We start from the raw sequence: 21346 nt of genomic DNA, 5'->3' as shown, positions 1-21346 counted from the left end.
TCATCCTCTGGAAATCTGTTGACTCTTCTTCCGAGCTTGCTTTTAATTCAGGCATAGGTGGCCATGTTCTGCTGCATGCACACCATCTGCAAACATGCGCACCCGCAAGCACAGTGCAGTCTCCTACCTCCAGTCTATCTATGAAACTCCTATGACTTTCTTAGCTTCATTATTCTTTTACAATGTCAGTTTGGTAACATCATCTTGGGGGCATTAGGAAATCTTCCCTGGGAATGCATTCCGCCCATTGCTTACCATTGGCTTTGTGGTTTGCAAATCACATTTTCTTGCTTTCTATTTGCTGGCTCTATTTGTTTTAGGCTGTCCAGCTTGAGTTTACACCTTCTGTTGCCCAAATTCTATCTACTGTATTTTCTACCAATACTGGATTTTGCCTGAACATCATGTTCTTATCACATTTGCTGTGCATTCAAAGACCGAGGTCAAATGTCAGGCTCTGTCTTCCAGAGAGCTTGGGGTTTACTTTTCTTTCTCTTACTTCAGAGTGAGAGGATTTATGTGACACTCATGCTGTCTGCAGGTGGTGTGCTTGAGAAAGGCTGTACGATGTTATTTTTTACTTCGCACAAAACCAAATGTAAACATCTGCCAATGAACTTGGATATTTCAGAGTATATCAGAATTAGAAAAGCACAAATGAAAAACACTTTTTGGTAATTCAGAAGTATGATGGAAACAAATATTTGAATACAATCAAAACAAATTAATACAGTAGGTGATAACATTTCTACACATTATCGTTGGTGCACTGTATAATTGTATCAGTAAAACTAAATGTCTCTGCAAATGTAATGGTAATTTCGATGGAAGATGTGATCTCTATAATGGCAGTACGCAACCACACCGTGCATACTTTCCTTTACCCAACTCCACTCTACTCTTCACCACTATATACCACTGTAGTCTACTGTGCACCACCCCACACTACGCCACTCCACTCCACATCACTGCTTGATACTTCATTCTACACCTCTGTACTGTACACCACTCTATTGTATGCCAATACACTGTACCTCACACTACTCTGCACCACTGCACTCTACACCATTCCAATCTGCACCACCCAACTCTGCCATTCTACTCTGCAACACTGAACTCTACCCCTTTCTACTCTGTACCACTACACTATACGCCACTGCACTATACACCACTGCACTGTATGCTATTGTACTCTACCTTGTTGCACTCTATTCTACTCTGAACCTCTGTACTCTATGCCACTGCTCTCTATTCCACTGTACTCTGCACCACTCCACGCCATTGTACTCCACTCTTCTCTATGCCACTGCACTCTACTCTGCACCACTCTATGCCAATGCATTCTATGCCACTACACTCTACGCCACTCTACTCTGCTCTATGCCACTACTCTACCCTACTCTATGGCAATGCACTTTGTGCCACTGCGCTGTACTCTGCACCACTCTGCATTTCTCTATGCCAACATATGCTGCGCCACTTAACTCTGCCACTACATTCTACACCACTCCACTCTACGCCACTGCACTCTGCACCACTCCACACAACTTCAATCTACACCACTCCACTCTATGCCACTTAACTCTACACCACTCTACTCTGCAACAATGCACTGTCCCCACTGAACTTTACTCTGCACCACTCATCTGCATTCTAACCCAGTGCACTGTATACCACTGCACTCATCCCACTCTACTCTGCATCGCTCCACTCTATGCCTATCCATTCTAAGCCGCTCTATTCTGCTGTGCATCTCTGCTCTCTATTCCACTGCGCGCCACTGCATTGTACTCTGAAACAATCTACTCTATGCCACTGCACTCTACGCCAATCTATTCCACTCAACGCCATTCACCTCTGTTCCACTGCAATCTACCCTGCATCACTGAACTCCGCTCTATTCTATGCTGAGGCACTCTACGCCACTTCACTCAACATTAATGCATTCTACACCACTTTACTCAAAATCAATACACTCTACATCACTGCACTCTATGCTAATCTACGCATCACTCTACTCTACAACACTCTACGCTGCTGCTCTCTACGCCACTCTACATCATTGCACTCTACGCCAGTGCACTCTGTCTGTTGACTCTATGCCAATGTACTCTATGCCAATCTACTCTGCAACAGACTCCTCTACTTCACTGCACTCTACGCCACAGCACTTATGCCAATGCACTCTATACCACTGTACCCTGCACCACTCTACACTATGCCACTGCACTCTACTCTAAAACAATCTGCTCTACGCAACTGCCCTCTACTCTACTCTGCGCCACTCTACTGCACTCTATTCCACTCTGTGCCACTCCACTCTACACCACTGCACCTATGACACTCTATTCCGCTCTGTGCCATTGAACTCTACGTCATTGAAATCTACCCTGCAGCACTCCACTCCAAGCCGCTTTAGTCTGCGCTGCGGCACTGCACTCAACGCCAATGCACTCTATGCCACATTACTCAAAACAAATACACTCTACACCACTGCACTCTATTCTGATCTATGCCACACTGTACGCCACTATACTCTTCTGTGCACTCTACGGAACTCTACACCATTGCAGTCTTCGCCAATACACTCTATGCCAGTCTACTCTTCACCGCTGTACTTTACGCCACTTCACTCTTCTCCACCAAACTCTATCGTACTCCAATATGACGTTCTACTCCACTCTGGCACTGTACTCCACTATATGCCACTCTGCAACACTACTCCACTCTTCCATGAAGCACTCCATGCCACTTCACGCTACTCTGAAACAATCTACTTTTTGCCACTGCACTTTACTGTACTCTACTCCACTCTGTGCCACTCCACTGCACTTTATGCCACTCTGCCCCACTCAACTGTGAGCCACTCTGTTCCATTGCGCTCTATTCCACTCTACACCCTTGCACTCTGTCACTGCACTATATTCCACTCTACACCACTGCACTCTACGCCAATCCAATCTATGCCACTCTAGTCTACTCTGCACCCTATTCCACTGCACTCTACCCTACTGTACTCTATGCCACTCTCTTCCATTCGGCGCCATTCCACTCTGTGCAACTCTATGCCAGTGCACTCTATGCCTGTGCACTCTATGCCACTGCTCTATGCCACTTCACTCTACCCTTCACCACGCCACTTGTCCCTGCACAACTCTATGCCACTTCACTCTACTCAAAAACAATCTACTCTGTCACTGCACTATACTCCACTCTATTCCACTCTCCTCCACTTCACTCCAATCTACACAACTCTACTATACTCTGTCACTTCACTCTACCCTGAAACATTCTACTCTACACCTCTGCACATTATGCCTCTGCACTCCGTGCCACTCTAATCTACGCCACAGCACTCTACGTTTTGCCACTGAATCTACTGTTCACCACTCTACACCACTGCGCACTACGCCATTCTACTCTAAAAGCCTGCACGCTATGCCAGTGCACTCAATACCACGTGTCTCAAACCCAATGAACGGTACCCAACTGCACACACTACCCCAGCTAACCTGCATGGCTGCACTCTACAACACTCTACACCACTGCTCTCTGCGCCACTGCTCTCTGCGCCACTGCTCTCTGCGCCACTGCACTCTGCGCCACTGCACTCTGCGCCACTGCTCTGTGGACCACTCTATTATGCAAGAATGCACTCCACGCCATGAACTCAATGTCACTCTACTCTTCACCACTGCACTCTTTGCCACTGCACGCTATGCCAGTCTACACCACTGCACTCTAAGCCACCCTCTTCTACTCCTCACCTCTGTACTCTATGCCACTGCTCTCTTCACCACTCTACTCTTCACCAATCTATTCTGCGCTACTGCACTCTATGCTACTGCACTCTACTCTGCACCACTCTACGACACTCTACTGCACTCTACGCCAATGCACTCTACACCACTACAGTCTGTGTCACTTCACGCCACTCCAATCAATCAATCAGTGTGTCACTACTCACCCGTGAGGGTCTCAAAGCACTGAGTGTTAGGGGTGGATCTGCGGTTCAGTCGAAGTGCCAGTTCTTGAGGTTCTTCCTGAATTGTGGCAGCAATGGTGATTGCCTGAGGTTCAAAGGCAGGGAGTTCCAGGTCTTTTTAGCAAGGTTGGACAAGGATCTTCCTCCAGCCGTGGTCTGGTGGATCTGTGGGATGGTGGCCAGGACCAGTTGGGGGAAGCGGAGATGTCTGGTGGGAGTGTAGATGGAGAGGTGGTGGTTGAGGAGGGCTTTTTAGGCCTGCGTGAGGAGCTTGGAGGGAATTCTTTTGTTGATAGGTAGCCAGTGCAGGTCTCTCAGGTGGCTGGTGATGTGGCTGCGTCGAGGGATGTTCAGCATGAGTCTGGCGGAGGCATGCTGGATGTTCTGCAATTTTTTTTTGAGTTTTTGGGTGGTGCTGGCATAGTGCGTTGGCTTAGTTGAATCTGCTGCTGAGGAGTGCTTGGGTGACCGTTTTCCTGGACTTGGTGGGGATCCACTTAAAGAGCTTAAGAAGCAGGTGGAGTGTGTGGAAGCAGGAGGACGACACGATGCTGATTTGGCGGTTCACTGAGGGAGGAGTCCAGGATGATGATGAAGTTTTGTGCAGGGGCGGTGGGGATGCCGAGCGCTGCGGGCTACCAGGAGTTGGGGGTGGAGCCCAGGATGAGGACTTTGGTCTTGTCTGACTTAAGCTTGAGGCAGCTGTCCTTCATCCAGGTGGTGACGGCCTTCATACTGTTGTGGAAGTTGCTCTTGATGGCTGTGGGTTCATCTGTGAGGGAGGGAATCAGCGAAGTGTCGTCAGCGTAGACAACGATGTTGAATCCATGGCTTCTGATGATGGCTGCAAGCGAGGTCATGTAGATGTTGAAGAGGGTGCGGCTCAGGGAGGATCCCTGAGGCACTCTGCAGCTGATCTCTGTGGGTTCTGAGTTGAACTGTGGAAGTCTGACTTTGTGTTCAGCCGGTGAGGAAGGAGTAGATCCATTCTAGGGTTTTGTGGTGGATGCCGGCGTCATGGAGTCTTGCACAGAGGGTGTGGTGGGAGAAGGTGTTGACATTGGCTGAGAAGTCCAGAAGGACGAGGGCAGCAGTTTTGCCTCAGTCGAGGAGGGGGCTGATGTTGTCAGTAGCGGCAAGGAGAGCAGCCTCAGTGCTGTGGTTGCTTCTGAAGCCCAATTGGGAGAGGTCCAGGATGTGGTTCTTTTCGAATGAACTCGGAGAGTTGGGCGTTGATGGCTTTCTCAATAACTTTGGCTGGAAAGAGGAGCAGAGAGATTGGTCTGTAGCTCTTGAGGTCCGTCAGGTCGGCAGAGGGTTTCTTCAGCAGGAAGTTGATCTCTGCGTGCTTCCAGTCTTCCGGGAAGGTGGCTGATTTGATGGCGAAGTTGATGGTGCGGCAGAGTTCAGGTGCAATGGAGGTGCTGGCTCTGGTGAAGATGTGGTGAGGGCAGGGGTTTGAGGGGGCCCTGGAGTGGATGCTCTTCATGGTCCTGAGTGTCATCAGAGGTGAAGGGTGGCCCAGTTGGGCAAGATCTGCTGGGGTCTGTAGCCATTGGATGGGGTGGTAGCAGGTGGGGGGGTGGGTCTTGGTTGGCAAAGCTGTCATACATCTCCTTGATCTTGTGCAGAAGAAGGTGGTGAGGTTGTCACACAGGTCTTGTGAAGGGGGAATGTCTGCTGCCTCTGTGCTGGGTTTGGCAAATTCTTTTACCATGGCGAAGTGTTCTTTGCTGTTGTGTGCATTGGCATTGATGCATTCCTGGATGGCTGCTTTCTTTGTTGTTCTGGTGAGGTGGCGTGTTTTAACGGACAATTTGAAGGCTGCATGGTCTGCCATGACCTTGCTGCTCCTCCATCTTTTCTTGAGCCATCTGTTAATGTGCCTGGACTCCTGGAGGGCAGGGGAGAATCAGATGGCCTTCTTGGAGGGCTGCTTGGCTGTGGGTTTCCTGAGTGGAGCCAGTGTGTTGGCGCAGTGGGAGAGCCAGTGGTGGAGGTTGCACTCTGAGGTGTTGGCACCTGTGGATGTTGGTGGTGGGGTTTTTCTGAGGGAGGCGGTGATCTGATCTTCGGTAACCTAGTTCCAGCTTCTGCGAGGATCGCAGTGGGCATTGTGGCGTACGGTGGGTTTGATTAAGGAGAAGTGGGCACATTGGTGGTCAGTCCAGAGTGGCTCGGAGGAGTGTCTGAAGGAGATGTTGCTTGCGGAGACTACCAGGTCGAGTGTGCGATCTGCTGAGTGGGTTGGTGTTCTGATCAGTTATTTATGTCAGATGGTGGCAAGGTTCTCCAGTAGGGATGAGGTGTTGTGGTCATCAAGGTTGTCGAGGTGGAAATTGTGGTAGGCGAGGAGGATGTAGTCCGTTAAAGCTAGAGCGTGGTGAGCGATGTAGCCGGCTATGGCTTCGCTGAGGGGGGGGGGGGGAGAGTCCTGGAGGTCTACAGGCGAGGGTTCCGCTAAGTGTGGCGTTCAGGTTGGTCTAGATCTGGAAGTGGAGTTACTCCATGTCGGATGCGTGGTCACCAAAGCTGGTTGTGATACAGAGTGATTTTTTGTGTACGATGGCGATCCCTCCTCCTGTTAGGTTGACGTGGTCCTTGTGGAAGATTTTGTAGCCATCTGGGATGGCAGTTGCAGTGTCTGGGATTGAGGTGGGGTTCATCCAGGTTTCTGTAAAGAAGGCGATGTCGGGGAGATGGAGTCCAGTTGGTACCAGATCTCCACAGCGTGTCTTTTGAGGGAGCGAATGTTGAGTAGGATGCATCTGAGGTGGTCTGGTCAGGTTCTTGAGGGTCATGCGGTTGGTGGATCTGGTGTGCGGAGGCCGGTGAAGGTGCAGATGTGGCAGGTGAACTGGTCTTGGGTGTTCTGCGGAGACGCAAATTGGCAGGCATTGGAATGTCCGATGTTGAGGGCGTGAAAGGTGCTGGAGTCATAGCGGTGGATGGTTCGGGGACCAGGTTCACGGTCCAGACGCGGACGGGCGCAGACGCGCAGTGGCCTCCATTAAGTATTGTTGGGAGGGCTGGATAGCTTGGAGGCGGAAATCGGGAAGCGGTAAAATGGCTCTGGAGGGGGCGGGGCAGGGGGGACGATCAGGGGCAAGGAAAGGGAAAAAAGGTGCAAAAAAGTAGAAATAAGAGAAATGAATAATAAAAGAGCAAGAAATAGACACAAATCAAAAAAGAGCAGAGGAGCAAAAAGGCAGAGAGCAGCAGCAGAGATGCTCCCCACTGGACCACCAGAGAGTGAACACAGGACCTGGGGCAGGGGGCAACAGCTACCACGTGGAGCTGTACAGCGAGGGAAGTGATCTACTGACGGGGTCATGAAGGTCGCTTCTTCAACGCTCAGCGGTCGCTATTAAGTAGTGTTTGGGGCGGCGGGACAGCTGGGAGGCGGAAGCGGGAAAACAGTGCTAGAGGGGGACAGGCCCGCGGGGGATAAGCAGCTGCAAGGAAAGAGGAAAAAAAGGCACAATAAGGAGAAATAAGAAAGCAAGAAATAATAGAAGAGGAAGAAATAGCTAAAAAGGAAAAAAGAGCAGAGGAGCAAAAAGGCAGAAAGCAGAAAACCAGGGTCAGTGAGCAGCAGCAGTACAGAGATGCTCCCCACTGACCACCTGGGATTGAACACAGGACCTGTAAGGGTCTGGGGAAACAGCTCTCAGGCAAAGCTGTGCGGCGAAGGAAGCAATCAACTGTGAAGGTCAGTAAAGTCTATTTTGCACCACTGCATTCTACATCAGTCTACTCTATGCCACTACACTCTATGCCACTCTACTCTACACCTTTGGACTCTACACTGCACCTCTCCAGTTCAGTCTACTCTGAAACAACCTACTCTATGCCACTGCACGTTGCTCTGCTCCACTCTACTCTACACCACTACACTCTAGGTCCCTGCACTTTATGTCAATGCACTGTACACCACTGCATTCCGCTCCACTCTGCACTGCTGTACTTTATGCCACTTCACTGTAGGCCACTCTACTGTACGGTACTCCACTGTGACGCTCTACTCCATTAACCTCTGCTCCATTCTATTACACTGTACTCCACTATGCCACTCACCAGTGCTACTTCACTCTACTCTGCCATTCCATTCTATTCCAGGGCACACTTCTTCACTCTTCACCACTCCACTACACTCTGACACTTGATACCACTCCACTATACGCCACCCAACTCAACAAAACTCTACTCCACTCTGTGCCATTCCACTCTCCTACACTACTCCATTCTATGCAACTCCACCCTGACAATCTACTCCTCTCTACGCTACTCTATTATTCAAGACTCTTCTCCACTCAACACCTTCTACGCCACACCACTACACACCAGTCCATGACAATCCACACCACTCAACTCTACGCCACTCCACTCTACACCACTCCAATCCACTCCCTAACACGCCACTCTACTCCACTTTACGACACTACTGCACCCACTCCTAACCCCACTACCTTTTAGCCAAGCTGAACAGCAGTCACGCTGGTGTACAGCATGGCTAAAACATATTATCAAAGCCAATAGCTCTTGGATAGGCGAGACCTGTTGTCTTTGCGAATGCTTGTTGTTCCAGGTTTTATGTCCTTCATGCTCTCTAGAGAGCCCTCTAGTCCCAGAGGGGTAGAGCGGATGCGGTTTCTGACCATGACGCGTTTATCTCCTATGCTGCCAGTCTTTTATTGAGAAAAACGGGTGCTTACGCCCCCTACATGTCTCTAAACTGTGACTGTGCCAAAGTGAGTCTGGTGTGTTTGGGCTTACTCTGTTGGCACCTGTGGTTTGTGGTGACAGATGTATAAAAGCGTACAAAAAAGTATCAAATTGGAAAGATAAACTGTGTGACCGCTATCTTGAAATGCCGACTAAGGAAGGAATAAAATGACTCCATCCCCTGCCCAAGGGCCGTTGTACCTGTGGACACTGCAAAATGGGCAAATTACCACAGAGTTCTACGGAATATTTTGGAAATCGGACAAATAAATTGTTTGATTGCGAAATTAGAATACTAATTATCTGTTTAGCATCGTTTTAGTGTCCATTATAATTTGCCTTTACGGTAAACACATTGGGAGCATGACCAGAAGTCCGAAAATGCGCATTGCAATTTGCGGAACATAACAGAGCCACTGAAAGTCTCAGTTGTGCCACCGCGGAACTTTCTTTTAAGAAAAACATGAGCGTAATGTAGATGTCTTTAGATTTATTTAAATCGATAGAGTATCGCAAAATATAACGAGGGGTGACAGAGGCCTGTCCTTAAAACAAAAAGAAGCAATGTTAACCCGTTGGCTAAACCTTGCCTTTTCTGTGCTTTACAATAATGAACGCTACCTTAAGCTTGAACTTAATTGATTCTTGCTAGGTGATGTGTAGATAAAGGCTGTTTTGGTGTCGTATCAATGAATGTTCTAAAATTAACCCAGTAGATGGCGCTATAGACCTCAAGAAACCTAGTATCTTGGAACCATTCATGATACATTGAAATCCCTATTACTTTTGCTGTTTTGGACTTGGTTTTAATAATGTGACGTAACCAATTTGTTACATCGAACCAATAATAGAGGAATGACTCGAGAGACTATTTAATTAATTTTAAATTTTAAATTCCAGATGTTGATTGGACTGTGGTTTAAGAATAATAATGAATTACGACTTTGAAGTTAATGTTGTTAAAACGTCTTGAAAGGCCATTCGTCTTTTGTGCGTTTGCGTTATCCCGCGAGACCCTGCGGAGGGCTAAGCCTAAGACTAGTGTCGGCAGTGAATGTTATTTATTGGAGATATGGCTTGATGCACCTGTTGCAAAATGCTGCTTTTTCATTTTAACAGTTTGAAATAAAATCTGAAATTTGTATGGAACACCTATGACACTGGAATATCTTTTGTATTTAAATGATGCTCAATGCAGTCAATTCAGCAGTCCAGGGACAGGTTGGGTCTTTGAGTTAAAACAGTGCCTGCACTTTTCGACGTCGTTACCGCGGCGCAACCCACGTTGGGAGGGAGGGGTGAGGGGGGCTAAGCAGACCGCTGACCACGGAATGTGTGTAAAAGGCCGCTTTATTGGAGACAGGTGCACATTACAATTTAACAACCTTGGCCGAAACGCCTTCCAAAACTAAACCTCACTAAATATAACATACCTAACCCCGCCCCCCACCCCCTCCCCTAAATTCCTTCGAGCCCGCCCCCGCCCGTACAATACAACATTACAACAATATCAAACATTACATTCCTGTATAACCCCCCCAACAATCTCTAAATACAAACCTTCCGTTAAACAAACTCCCCTGCCTGCCCCTTTACAGCTATCGGCCCCCAAACTGTGTAACCGAACTAAACTTACCAACCTATCCTTTCCCTGTCGATAACCCAACTCAACAACATAACTCCACCAACCTCCGGTAAAACTATCGAAAATTCACCATAACCCCCGCACTGCACCTGCTCCAAGCGACAGAATACAAGCGAATACAAAACCCCTGCACACCTGTCCCCAGCAAACGCCCAAAATACAAAAAGAAAAAAGGGGAAACAAGACAAAACCCAACAAAAGTGTTTTTTGAGGGAGGGGACAAAAAACACACAGCACTAGCCTAGCTCCCAGCCACCAGGTCACCAAACCTAAAATGGTGGCCGGGAGCAGGCGCCCAAAGCATTTATACCTGGGCTGCATTTAGTTAGGAAAAGGGAGCCCAAATTCAAAAAAAAAGGCCGCGCGGGGCCAGCCACGCCCCCCCCACACGCCCCCTCCCAAACTGCCCGGGGGTGGGGACTCCCTTCGGTCGCCACCTCCCCCAAGCCCCCCTTGGGAGGGAGGGGTGAGGGGGGCTAAGCAGACCGCTGACCACGGAATGTGTGTAAAAGGCCGCTTTATTGGAGACAGGTGCACATTACAATTTAACAACCTTGGCCGAAACGCCTTCCAAAACTAAACCTCACTAAATATAACATACCTAACCCCGCCCCCCACCCCCTCCCCTAAATTCCTTCGAGCCCGCCCCCGCCCGTACAATACAACATTACAACAATATCAAACATTACATTCCTGTATAACCCCCCCAACAATCTCTAAATACAAACCTTCCGTTAAACAAACTCCCCTGCCTGCCCCTTTACAGCTATCGGCCCCCAAACTGTGTAACCGAACTAAACTTACCAACCTATCCTTTCCCTGTCGATAACCCAACTCAACAACATAACTCCACCAACCTCCGGTAAAACTATCGAAAATTCACCATAACCCCCGCACTGCACCTGCTCCAAGCGACAGAATACAAGCGAATACAAAACCCCTGCACACCTGTCCCCAGCAAACGCCCAAAATACAAAAAGAAAAAAGGGGAAACAAGACAAAACCCAACAAAAGTGTTTTTTGAGGGAGGGGACAAAAAACACACAGCACTAGCCTAGCTCCCAGCCACCAGGTCACCAAACCTAAAATGGTGGCCGGGAGCAGGCGCCAAAAGCATTTATACCTGGGCTGCATTTAGTTAGGAAAAAGGAGCCCAAATTCAAAAAAAAGGCCGCGCGGGGCCAGCCACACCCCCCCCCCACACGCCCCCTCCCAAACTGCCCGGGGGCGGGGACTCCCTTCGGTCGCCACCTCCCCCAAGCCCCCCTTGGGAGGGAGGGGTGAGGGGGGCTAAGCAGACCGCTGACCACGGAATGTGTGTAAAAGGCCGCTTTATTGGAGACAGGTGCACATTACAATTTAACAACCTTGGCCGAAACGCCTTCCAAAACTAAACCTCACTAAATATAACATACCTAACCCCGCCCCCCACCCCCTCCCCTAAATTCCTTCGAGCCCGCCCCCGCCCGTACAATACAACATTACAACAATATCAAACATTACATTCCTGTATAACCCCCCCAACAATCTCTAAATACAAACCTTCCGTTAAACAAACTCCCCTGCCTGCCCCTTTACAGCTATCGGCCCCCAAACTGTGTAACCGAACTAAACTTACCAACCTATCCTTTCCCTGTCGATAACCCAACTCAACAACATAACTCCACCAACCTCCGGTAAAACTATCGAAAATTCACCATAACCCCCGCCACCCAGAAAGAGGGGGGCGGTGCAACTACCCTCCCCTCTTTCTGCCCCCCAACCAAAAAAGAGGCTTTAAACACCACGAGCCTGATTCTGCACATTCAAGCACCGAGACAAGACCTCCCGAAGCTCCAACAAATACAAATCCATGCCCAACCCCGACAAATGGACCCCATCCCCCCGAAAAAATTCCACCGCCTCAAAACGAATATCTTTGTGCGTCACCCTCCCAAAACCCAGCTCTCTGCAAAACCTGGAGATTTCCAAATTCACCTTCCTCCGGGACCTGTCAATCGCCCTGGGATTCTTTGCCCCTCTCCACACCCGCCGCGGGACCAATTCTGTCCAGAGAACGTGACAACCCGACCATCTCTCCTTCAACAAAGCCAAATCCCGTTTCATGGCACGCAATAATACCACTCCTTTAACACTGCAAAGATCATTCTCCCCTAAATGTAGCAAAAGAATATCCGGGCATTGACCCTTCACCATGGCTTTGTTCAAACACGGAATCAGCTCCCTCCAAAGCATACCTCCCTTTCCTTTCCAGATCAAACGAAACAGGCTATCATTAAAACCCAAACTCCCCCCAAAATAACTCTTGCACGCTTGGACGTGTGCCCACTTGACGAAGGAATGCCCCACAATCCACACCGTCAACTCCTTTGTACGTGGCCCAGCCACCGAACCTGAAAAGAAAAACAAGAATGAGACTCAAGCCAAAGAGGTGGACGCAAGCGCCTCCGCTGCAGGTTCTCGCACATATTTGTTAAAACAGTCGGATGACCAGCGCCCCAAGCGCATTATGTCGCCCTGAGACCAACCCCGATTATGCGCTTCAGTTGCCGCCCCAATTCGAAAAGAGTGCGTCCCAAACTGGGCCCCATCCAGACCCATACACTGCAAACCCTTACGCAGCACCATGCGCAGCTGATAGTCCGTGACGCGCGCCCCATTCATATGCCTGAAAACCAAATCGCCCCCTGATAATATCTTCCATTGCCTTGCCAAACGCAGCGGACACGTGCAACTGGGGGCTCCTGCCTCTAACCAAACCCCCGTACCCATCCCCCTCTGGTCAGTTTTCGAACTAGTCAACCAAATGTTTACACCCGTGTCCGAAAAGAAAACGTCCTGCCAACGAATGCCCTTCTTTATCTTGGTCCCGAGGAGCTCGGAAACCCGAAAAGCCCCAAAAAACATGAACACCATAAGGGTGGCAAACAACGAAGCCTCAAAATCATCCCTGCAAACCGCAGGCAAAACTGTCAACAAACGAGCTAACATCTGCCAGGAAATAGGTAAACGGGACATCACAGTTCCCCCCCCGCTCCCTAGCCCAGCCCTCGAGCATCCTGCGTCCTATTTCCCCAGCAGACGGGGAATAGCCCCAGAAAAGCTTACCCATAAAAGAAATCCCTGCTAACTTCCCCGCAATGGTGACTCTAGACAAACCCTTGTCGATGAAGTCAAGGATAAACTGAACTACATCCTCTGAACTGCGCCACCCTTCTTCCCTCCTACGCGCTCCTGAAGCCAAAAATTCCTTCCATGCCAGAGCATACGATGCACGAGTTGACGCAGACAGAGAACCTACCACCAGCTGAAATACCCTACGTTGCCGACAGACCAGAGGTGCTCCGGCATCGGGGTCGGTGTCCTGTCCGCCTCCTTGGCCAGCCCACGGAACCTCTCCCACTGCGAACGAGACAAAGCATCCGCAATGTCATTGTCCACACCTGGCACGTGCAAAGCCCTGAATGCAATATCGTAATGCAAACAGCCCAACACAAACACCCTCATCAATTTCAAGATCTGCTCGTCCCTAGCCGACTGCCTATTGACGATTTGCACCACAGCCATGTTATCCACACGAAACAGGACCCTCTTATGTTCCAGCTGCTTGCCCCAAATGGTCAGCGCCACCAACAGCGGAAAAAGCTCCAAAAAGGCAATGCTCCGCCCACCATTCCTCCACTCCTGCGGCCATTTCTCTGCACACCAACGCCCTTGCCAGTAGATGCCAAAACCATCACTGCCCGCTGCATCTGAAAACATTTGTACGTCCCATTGCACATCCTCATCTCTGGCCAGTGGAACTCCGTTAAAGGAGTGTAAGAAAAAGGACCACATGCGCAGATCTTCCTTCACACCTGCTGACAGACGCACATGATGGTGAGGTAAATGCTGACCCGCCAAAGCCCGGCCCAGACGCCTACAAAACGTCCCACCCGCCCGTACAACCCTGCAAGCAAAATTCAAATGGCCTAACAGCACCTGAATGTCCTTCACTGTCACCTTCGGCCGGGCCAACATCAAGTCCAGCAACGCCAACATTTTGGATTTCTTATCCTCGGGCAAACGGGCCTGCATTGCAACTGAGTCCAGATCAATACCCAAAAAGGAGATAACAGTATCAGGTCCCATTGTTTTCTCCGGCGCCAAAGGCACCCCCAATTCCTCCATAATCTCCTGAAAAGACTCCAGAGCCTGCCGGCACTCCGAAGAGCCCGGAGAGCCCACAAAGAAGAAATCATCCAAATAATGGGTGACCAAGCTGTGACCAGTGCGATGCGTGAAAAACCACTGCAAAAAAGTGCTGAAAAGTTCAAACAGAGCACATGACACCGAGCAGCCCATTGGTAGGGCCTTGTCCACATACCATTTACCCTCAAACTGTATACCCAACAACGGCCAATCGTCCGGATGAACCGGTAGCAGCCTGAAAGCCGACTTGATATCACACTTTGCCATACCTGCAGCTGCGCCCGCGGTCACAACAAGTGACATGGCGACGTCAACTGAGGAGTATGACACCGAAGCAGCGTCTTCATCGATAAAATCATTGACTGACGACCCTTCAGGCCATGACAAATGTTGAATCAGTCGAAACTGCCCTTCCTCTTTCTTGGGCACCACACCAATAGGGGAAATGATCAAATTATGAACTGGCCACTCTCCAAACGGGCCTGCCATCCTCCCCTCCTGCACTTCTTTACACAATTTTTCACGCACCACCAGAGCGTGTTCTGAGGCGGATTTCAAATTATCCGCCCACCTTCTCTGCCGGGGCCCGTGGTACCCCAAATGAAAACCCCACCTGAAACCATCAAGAATTGTCTGCTTTGCCACCAAATCCCCGTAACCCTTCAATGCTTCCCCAAGCTGAGCCAATTTAATTGGCGTAGGAGCCCTTTGGCCCAGAACCCTGTGCGCCCCTACCTCCCCGACCACCTTGTGACTGCTGCGCATTGCTAGACATCCCTGCGCCTGCCTGCTGCCCTTGCTGACCGCCTGGTGGCCTAACGCCCCAGCAATTGACGAGAGAGTGGCGCTTGCCGCACTTGGAACACTCGTGCCTATATTTGCAGTACTCCCGCGTACATAGGCCTTTGTTGAAATCCCAACAAGCTCCGACCCCAGTTTGTGACGCGGCTGAGCCTCCCACCCCACCCCGGGTGGGCTTGCCCTGAAAGGGCCGGTAAACTAGAGGCAGACCACTAGCCGTGAAAATAGTCTTACCTCCTGGTGCAGCCCCCATGGTATGCTGCCACAAATCATTATCAAGCTCACCCCACTTTGCCTCCGAGTCCCAAGCCATGCGGGCCCTAAATTCTTCATCATACTGTGCCCAAGCGTACCCATTGCCTGTAATCTGGGCCTTCCGTATGACGTCCATATACTTAAATATGGCCACACAGCGCTCGGGAAATTTTTCACAGTAGACACTGGCATAAATTAAAAATGCCGCCGTCCAATTTTCAATCGTCAGCGGCACCTTAGGGCGCTTCGCCAATTCATACTCCTCCTCCTTAGAGCCCTCCTTAGACCTCACCTCCCTGTGTAATAGCTTCAGAAGTTCCACATATTCGCCCTTCCAAATCCGCTCCTTGGTCGCCAACATTAAATGGGCGCCTAAAGGCTTAGTCACCCCCATATAAGGGAGCTTCTTAATCTTTAATTCTTTGCTCAGAGGCTTGTCCTTACCCTCACTTACCTCCGTATTTGACCCAGTCTCTACCTTAGCCCCCAGAACCGCTCCCTCTGACCCCGTACCAACTCCTGCATCTTTCACATATTTTCCTCTATATAGCCTCCCCTCCAAAACACCCCCATCCCCATCTTCCCCCGACCCCACAGACACCATAATAGGTTTGGCCCGTGGTTTAGCACTCTCACCTGGCTCCAAGGAGGGTGTGCGGACCGACTCCGACCGCCTCGCCGACCTCTCAGAATGATCCCTTGGAGGATGCGCCCTCGCCGGCGGGCCGTGCTCTCCTTTGGATTTCGCCACCACTGGCTGTGCAATGTGTGCCGCACCAGACACCTGTAACATACTGCGAGAAACATTAGAGTGACCCCCCTCCTCAAAACCCCTTTTTTCCCCTTCTTCAGGGCTGTCCTCCTCATAATCAAGCAAGAGTGGCTCTTCCACCATCAAATTTTCTTCAGCAAATTCCACCACACGGGCCTTACCGGACCCAGAATTATGCCAACCGGCCTCCGCGGCCTTAAAACCAGCTTGCGGGGGAGCCGACTGTACACGCCGGTCCTCCCCCCTACTTTGAGCCACATAACCATCCATCTTGTTTGAAAAATCCGACCATCTTGACCGCCGTGACGTTGGGGCCAGCGAGGCCGCGCCGGACCTTCGCGAGCTGGCCGTGACGGGATCCCCCGTTGGTACGGAATGTGCCGCGCAAGGCCTCACCCTCCCTTCTCCTCGGCGATACTGGGCCGCACCTCGCCCTACCGAGTCTGCTGCGCTGCTACTCTTCTTGACCTGAAAAGAAAAAGGTTGGACTGGTGTGCTGGGACCCTGCAATCTAACCGCGCCACCCGCCCTATGCTCACCTGAAAAAACTTCCCTAGACTGCCGACCCCCAGAAAAACCCGCCTGCACCCTACCGTCCGCAAACGCCGGCGACACACCCTCCTCATCCCCACTCCACTCCAGCATAGCCTGGACCACCGCAGACGCCTCTCCCGTCGCCCGCGACACCCCGCCAACCCGCGAACTGCCACGTGCCCCTACCCCCGACTCCAAAACTCCCCCGCGCCTCCGGACCTGGAAAGAGCCCAACGCCGCTTCCCCCCCACTCCCCCGAACCCCCTCAGACCAGGAGGGAAAAATATCCAGACCGTCCCAAGCCAACTCTCCCCCAGCTGGCTCCAAATCCCCACACACCATCACTTCCTCCTCGCCATCCCCCACACTCGCTCCTGCCCTACCCCGACCTTCCTGAACCCCCAGCGAACAAAACCCCCCCCCCACGCGAAGACACAGAGGCCCGCGGGACCCCGAAGTCCCCAGAAAAAAGTAACTCCTGCTGAGAGCCCCACCCCCCCACCTGGGCCCACTCCCCTTCCCCCATAGAACTCGTCCCTACAGACCCCGGCCCGCCCCTTGTAGATAAAGGGGGGGGAAAACAATAGCGGGCTCTCCCCTCCCGTGGCCCCCACCACACCTCGCTCTCCTTCCTCCCTAGACCCCTCGAAAACGACAATGCCCTGCCCCACGCTGTCCTGCTCTACAAATGCATCCTGCAAAGAAAGCGAGGCCACCTGCTGGGCCCTCACGCCCCCTGCGCCGCCCGCTCTGGCACCCGCCTCCCTGACAGCATACGCGCGAGGAGAACAGGTGACACGCGCCACACGCGCGACCTCTCGACCCGCACCGCGCCCGTCACCGCCTCCGACCTATACAGCGCCGGCGCCTCAGGCAAAGAAGAGGAACGCCTCTCATATACGCGCCCTCCCCCGCTCCTACCCCTCACCGCGGGGGAAGAATACGAGCGCCCCGCTGACGCCGGCCCCCTAAACGCCACCTCTTCCGCGCACCAGCCCTCCCGACCCTCCTCACTCACACCTCCCAACTCCCTCACCGGTACGGGCGCCCTCCGCTGAACGCCGACAGCTGGGGCCGCCCTCCGAGCGCGCTGGCGGCCCCGTTCACTCACCGCCATGGGCTTCATGCGCTTCGGCGAAGTACACGCCGCCACCGCCGCCGCTACGCCCGCCGAGGCCCGTCGCATGGGACGCGACGGCCCCGCCACCTCACCCACGACGAGGTCCATCCGGCCCGCCTCACTCAGGAGCCGGAGGGCTTCCAACACACGATAATCACCTTCCGCCATTACTAACAGCGAAAATAGCACTGACCAACACTAACTGACCCTGACAAAAAACACACAGCACTAGCCTAGCTCCCAGCCACCAGGTCACCAAACCTAAAATGGTGGCCGGGAGCAGGCGCCCAAAGCATTTATACCTGGGCTGCATTTAGTTAGGAAAAAGGAGCCCAATTTTTAAAAAAAGGCCGCGCGGGGCCAGCCACGCCCCCCCACACGCCCCCTACACGCCCCCTCCCAAACTGCCCGGGGGCGGGGACTCCCTTCGGTCGCCACCTCCCCCAAGCCCCCCCTTCTAAATTGCAGGCACAGAGGGATGGCCGCTTAAAGCCAGCGCCAACGCAAGGAAAGCCTCAAGTGTATCTTATCACTCTCCCCTATTACTCTAAAATACCCATATATTATTCGAAAGTATCTCCAGTCATATGAATACTTGGCTGTATCGCCAAACTAATTTACTGCAGACCAAGTCACGTTAGTTTTTACCGCATACCTTATTCGCTGCTTGGCCTGCTGTGGGAATACGATCTTAAAGCATGTCCCCATGACCCATCAGCATGTGGTCCGTGTGACTAACCCCTTCCCTTATCTGGCTTTTCCTTATACACGAGTTTCCAATGGTTTCCTGTTGAGCACATGTGTTGCTACTTCTGTATGCAAATGTCGTGCTGTCTTGGAGAGGTGCACAGAAGGCAGCGATGTAACAACTTTATTTCCTTCCAAGCTAATTCTTTGCAAGACTAGATGTCCTTGTGGCTGTAAGCGAGCACTCCACTCAGAGAGACGGAAGATTCCTTCTCTGTCTTGTTTATGTAAACGTGCTGATGAGTCTGACTGAACCATTTTGTGCACAAACTTCTATTCAGGGAGTGAAACACAAAAGGTTGCTTGTAAAGACTAAAGGGTAATCCTTTTTGCTTCATGTTTATTTCAGGTTACCGATGACGTACTGGAAAAAATTGCATCAAGGAATAAAAATCTATCTGAAATTAATATTTCTGATTGCCGCAAAGTGTCGGACACAGGATTGCGCCTACTGGCATTAAGTTGTCCTGGGCTTCTGAAGTACACAGCCTACAGGTGTAAGCAGCTTTCGGACGCCTCCGTGGTTGTTATCGCCTCCCACTGCCCTTTACTTCACAAAGTGCATTTGGGAAACCAGGACCGGCTCACTGATGAAGGACTCAAACAGGTAATGAGAGTATTTATTTCGATTTTTTTGTGATTTGACGGGCCATGTTACATGTGCAATGTCTTTAACTGTTGTTAAAATGTATGCTGTTAATTTACAAGGATTGTGTAAGTTTGGCCTTCCGTGTGCATGCTCACCTGTGGTTGCAAAACCTCATTTAAACAGCTGTCTTTTCCATAAGAATCCATTTTTCCCTACATTTTCCTAAAGCTGACCACAGTGCAAGCCAAGGGCTGAGAGATACTTTGTCTGACTCCAGTATGTGTCTCCAAGAATCCATTTAGCAAAAAAGAAGCAATATTATTCTTGCTGGAGACCTACCAAGAGAATTATTCCTGGAGATCAGAGTCGGTGACCAGGCCTGCTTGCAGTGCCTACTGATATGCCACAGAGACTGATTTTTATTCCAGGTGGAGCGAAAGGCTAGAGTGATGGATGGCCTCTGCGCGACTCTCCAACCGGTGACTGTTCGAATCTGAGTGACTTCATTTGTGTCCAGCACACTACCCCATGGCCTCATACTTCATCCTCCTCTGCAGGAAGATATATATATATATTTTTGTTTAATGCATATAGCACTGTATAAACAATGAGTGATATGAACTGATTTCGATACCCATGACCTACTTGCTTTGTGATATCAGTGTAGGCTTCTTATGGTCCTGTTGAAAATGCCTTCTGATTATTACGTTTAAAGTCTCAAGAACAATGAACTGTATCCCAGTGTGGACTTTAATACACCTAGCACCGCTGCTGAAAAAGTAGTCCTAACCTGCTAGTGTCCATCCCACATAGGTAGTAAAGGCTGTAGCTATATCGTCGGCCTGTTTGAGTCCTGCGAGCCTTTGATTGATTTCATCCTCTCTTGCATCACATTGACTCAGTGTTTGCAATCTAGCAACATGCCTTCTTTATTTCCACTGCTGTAAACATTTTACCTGATTTGGAGTAGATCGCATTCTGTCCTATCAGACGCTAGGGTTTCTGACTGCTGTGAGTATTAATAATATCTTTCTGCCTCCTCTCCTCTTATGTATCCCCACTCGCTGCCTCGGTTGAGCCTCTAACTAGGTTGCTTTTCTGGTCTATTTCTGTTAAGCTCAACTGAGGTCGCTTTTAGATGATCCCTAACGACTGCTTTGAGGAAGTCCCTGATGGTGCCCACGTTCACTTCCCTGTTCTCATTTTTCTCTAAACAAAATCTAATGATCTCTGCTAGCTGTGTTCTAATTTGGGGATCATGTAGTAATCCATCTCTTTGCTTACATTCCTGTTACTTCAGGACATAGCATGTAAGTGCTAGACACCCTATGTCCAAGGATGCTACCTTTCGCTGGATAGAGTGACTTTTAAGTGATCCAACCCAGCATACATGCTGCGGGCATGTGAGAAATATGTAGTCAGTCATAGAGGGTTGCTCTCCCTCAGTATAAATTTGTCCATATCCCTGTCCATCACTAAGGCAAAGTCCCCCCATATAACTATGCCTCTATCCCTACTTTCTTATACTGACTGTGTTGTTTACTTGAGAAGAGTTGCTTGTTTTGTGCTTGGAGCATAGAGATTCGCCACAACTACTCTGTGAGAATCGTCCTTAAGCTCCAGTGCTAACCACTTGTCTTTTCCATATGTTGTAACTTCTGGCACTTCCCAGTGGCCATCTTGCAAAATGGATATCGGTATTCAGCCTCTTAGAGGAGGTCTTTTAATCCAATCACATTAAAATGAACAATTTCAGGGTTGGGATATATGCAGCAGAAAGCATTCAGAGCACCTATGTATGGCGTCACATGCATCATCTGTCTATGTTGTTGTCCTTTGTGTAGCCTATGTGTTGTCTCCCAGATCCCCAAACCAGTGGGTTGAAACCCTTATCTCTCCATAAACTCTCACAACTCTGAATATAAGAACAAAACAATTAAAAGAGCCCTCTCTAACAGAATAATCACACATCTGGTCACCGA

At 50.4% G+C, this 21346-nt stretch overlaps 1 protein-coding gene across 2 annotated transcripts in view; it reads left to right on the top strand.

Moving 5' to 3' along the window:
• FBXL17 (F-box and leucine rich repeat protein 17) overlaps window positions 1-21346 on the top strand; it is a 1841864-nt gene that overhangs the window by 87487 nt on the left and 1733031 nt on the right. For both annotated transcript variants that reach the window (XM_085632576.1, XM_085632577.1), the window contains exon 3: window positions 19125-19382. In XM_085632576.1, coding sequence (XP_085488702.1) covers window positions 19125-19382 — 258 coding nt within the window. The remainder of the gene's footprint in view (window positions 1-19124; window positions 19383-21346) is intronic.

Source organism: Triturus cristatus, chromosome 2_1, assembly GCF_964204655.1.
Source record: "Triturus cristatus chromosome 2_1, aTriCri1.1, whole genome shotgun sequence".
Taxonomy (NCBI): domain Eukaryota; kingdom Metazoa; phylum Chordata; class Amphibia; order Caudata; family Salamandridae; genus Triturus; species Triturus cristatus.
The sequence above is the reverse complement of the archived record's forward strand: the minus strand, read 5'-3'. Positions and strand labels throughout refer to the sequence as shown.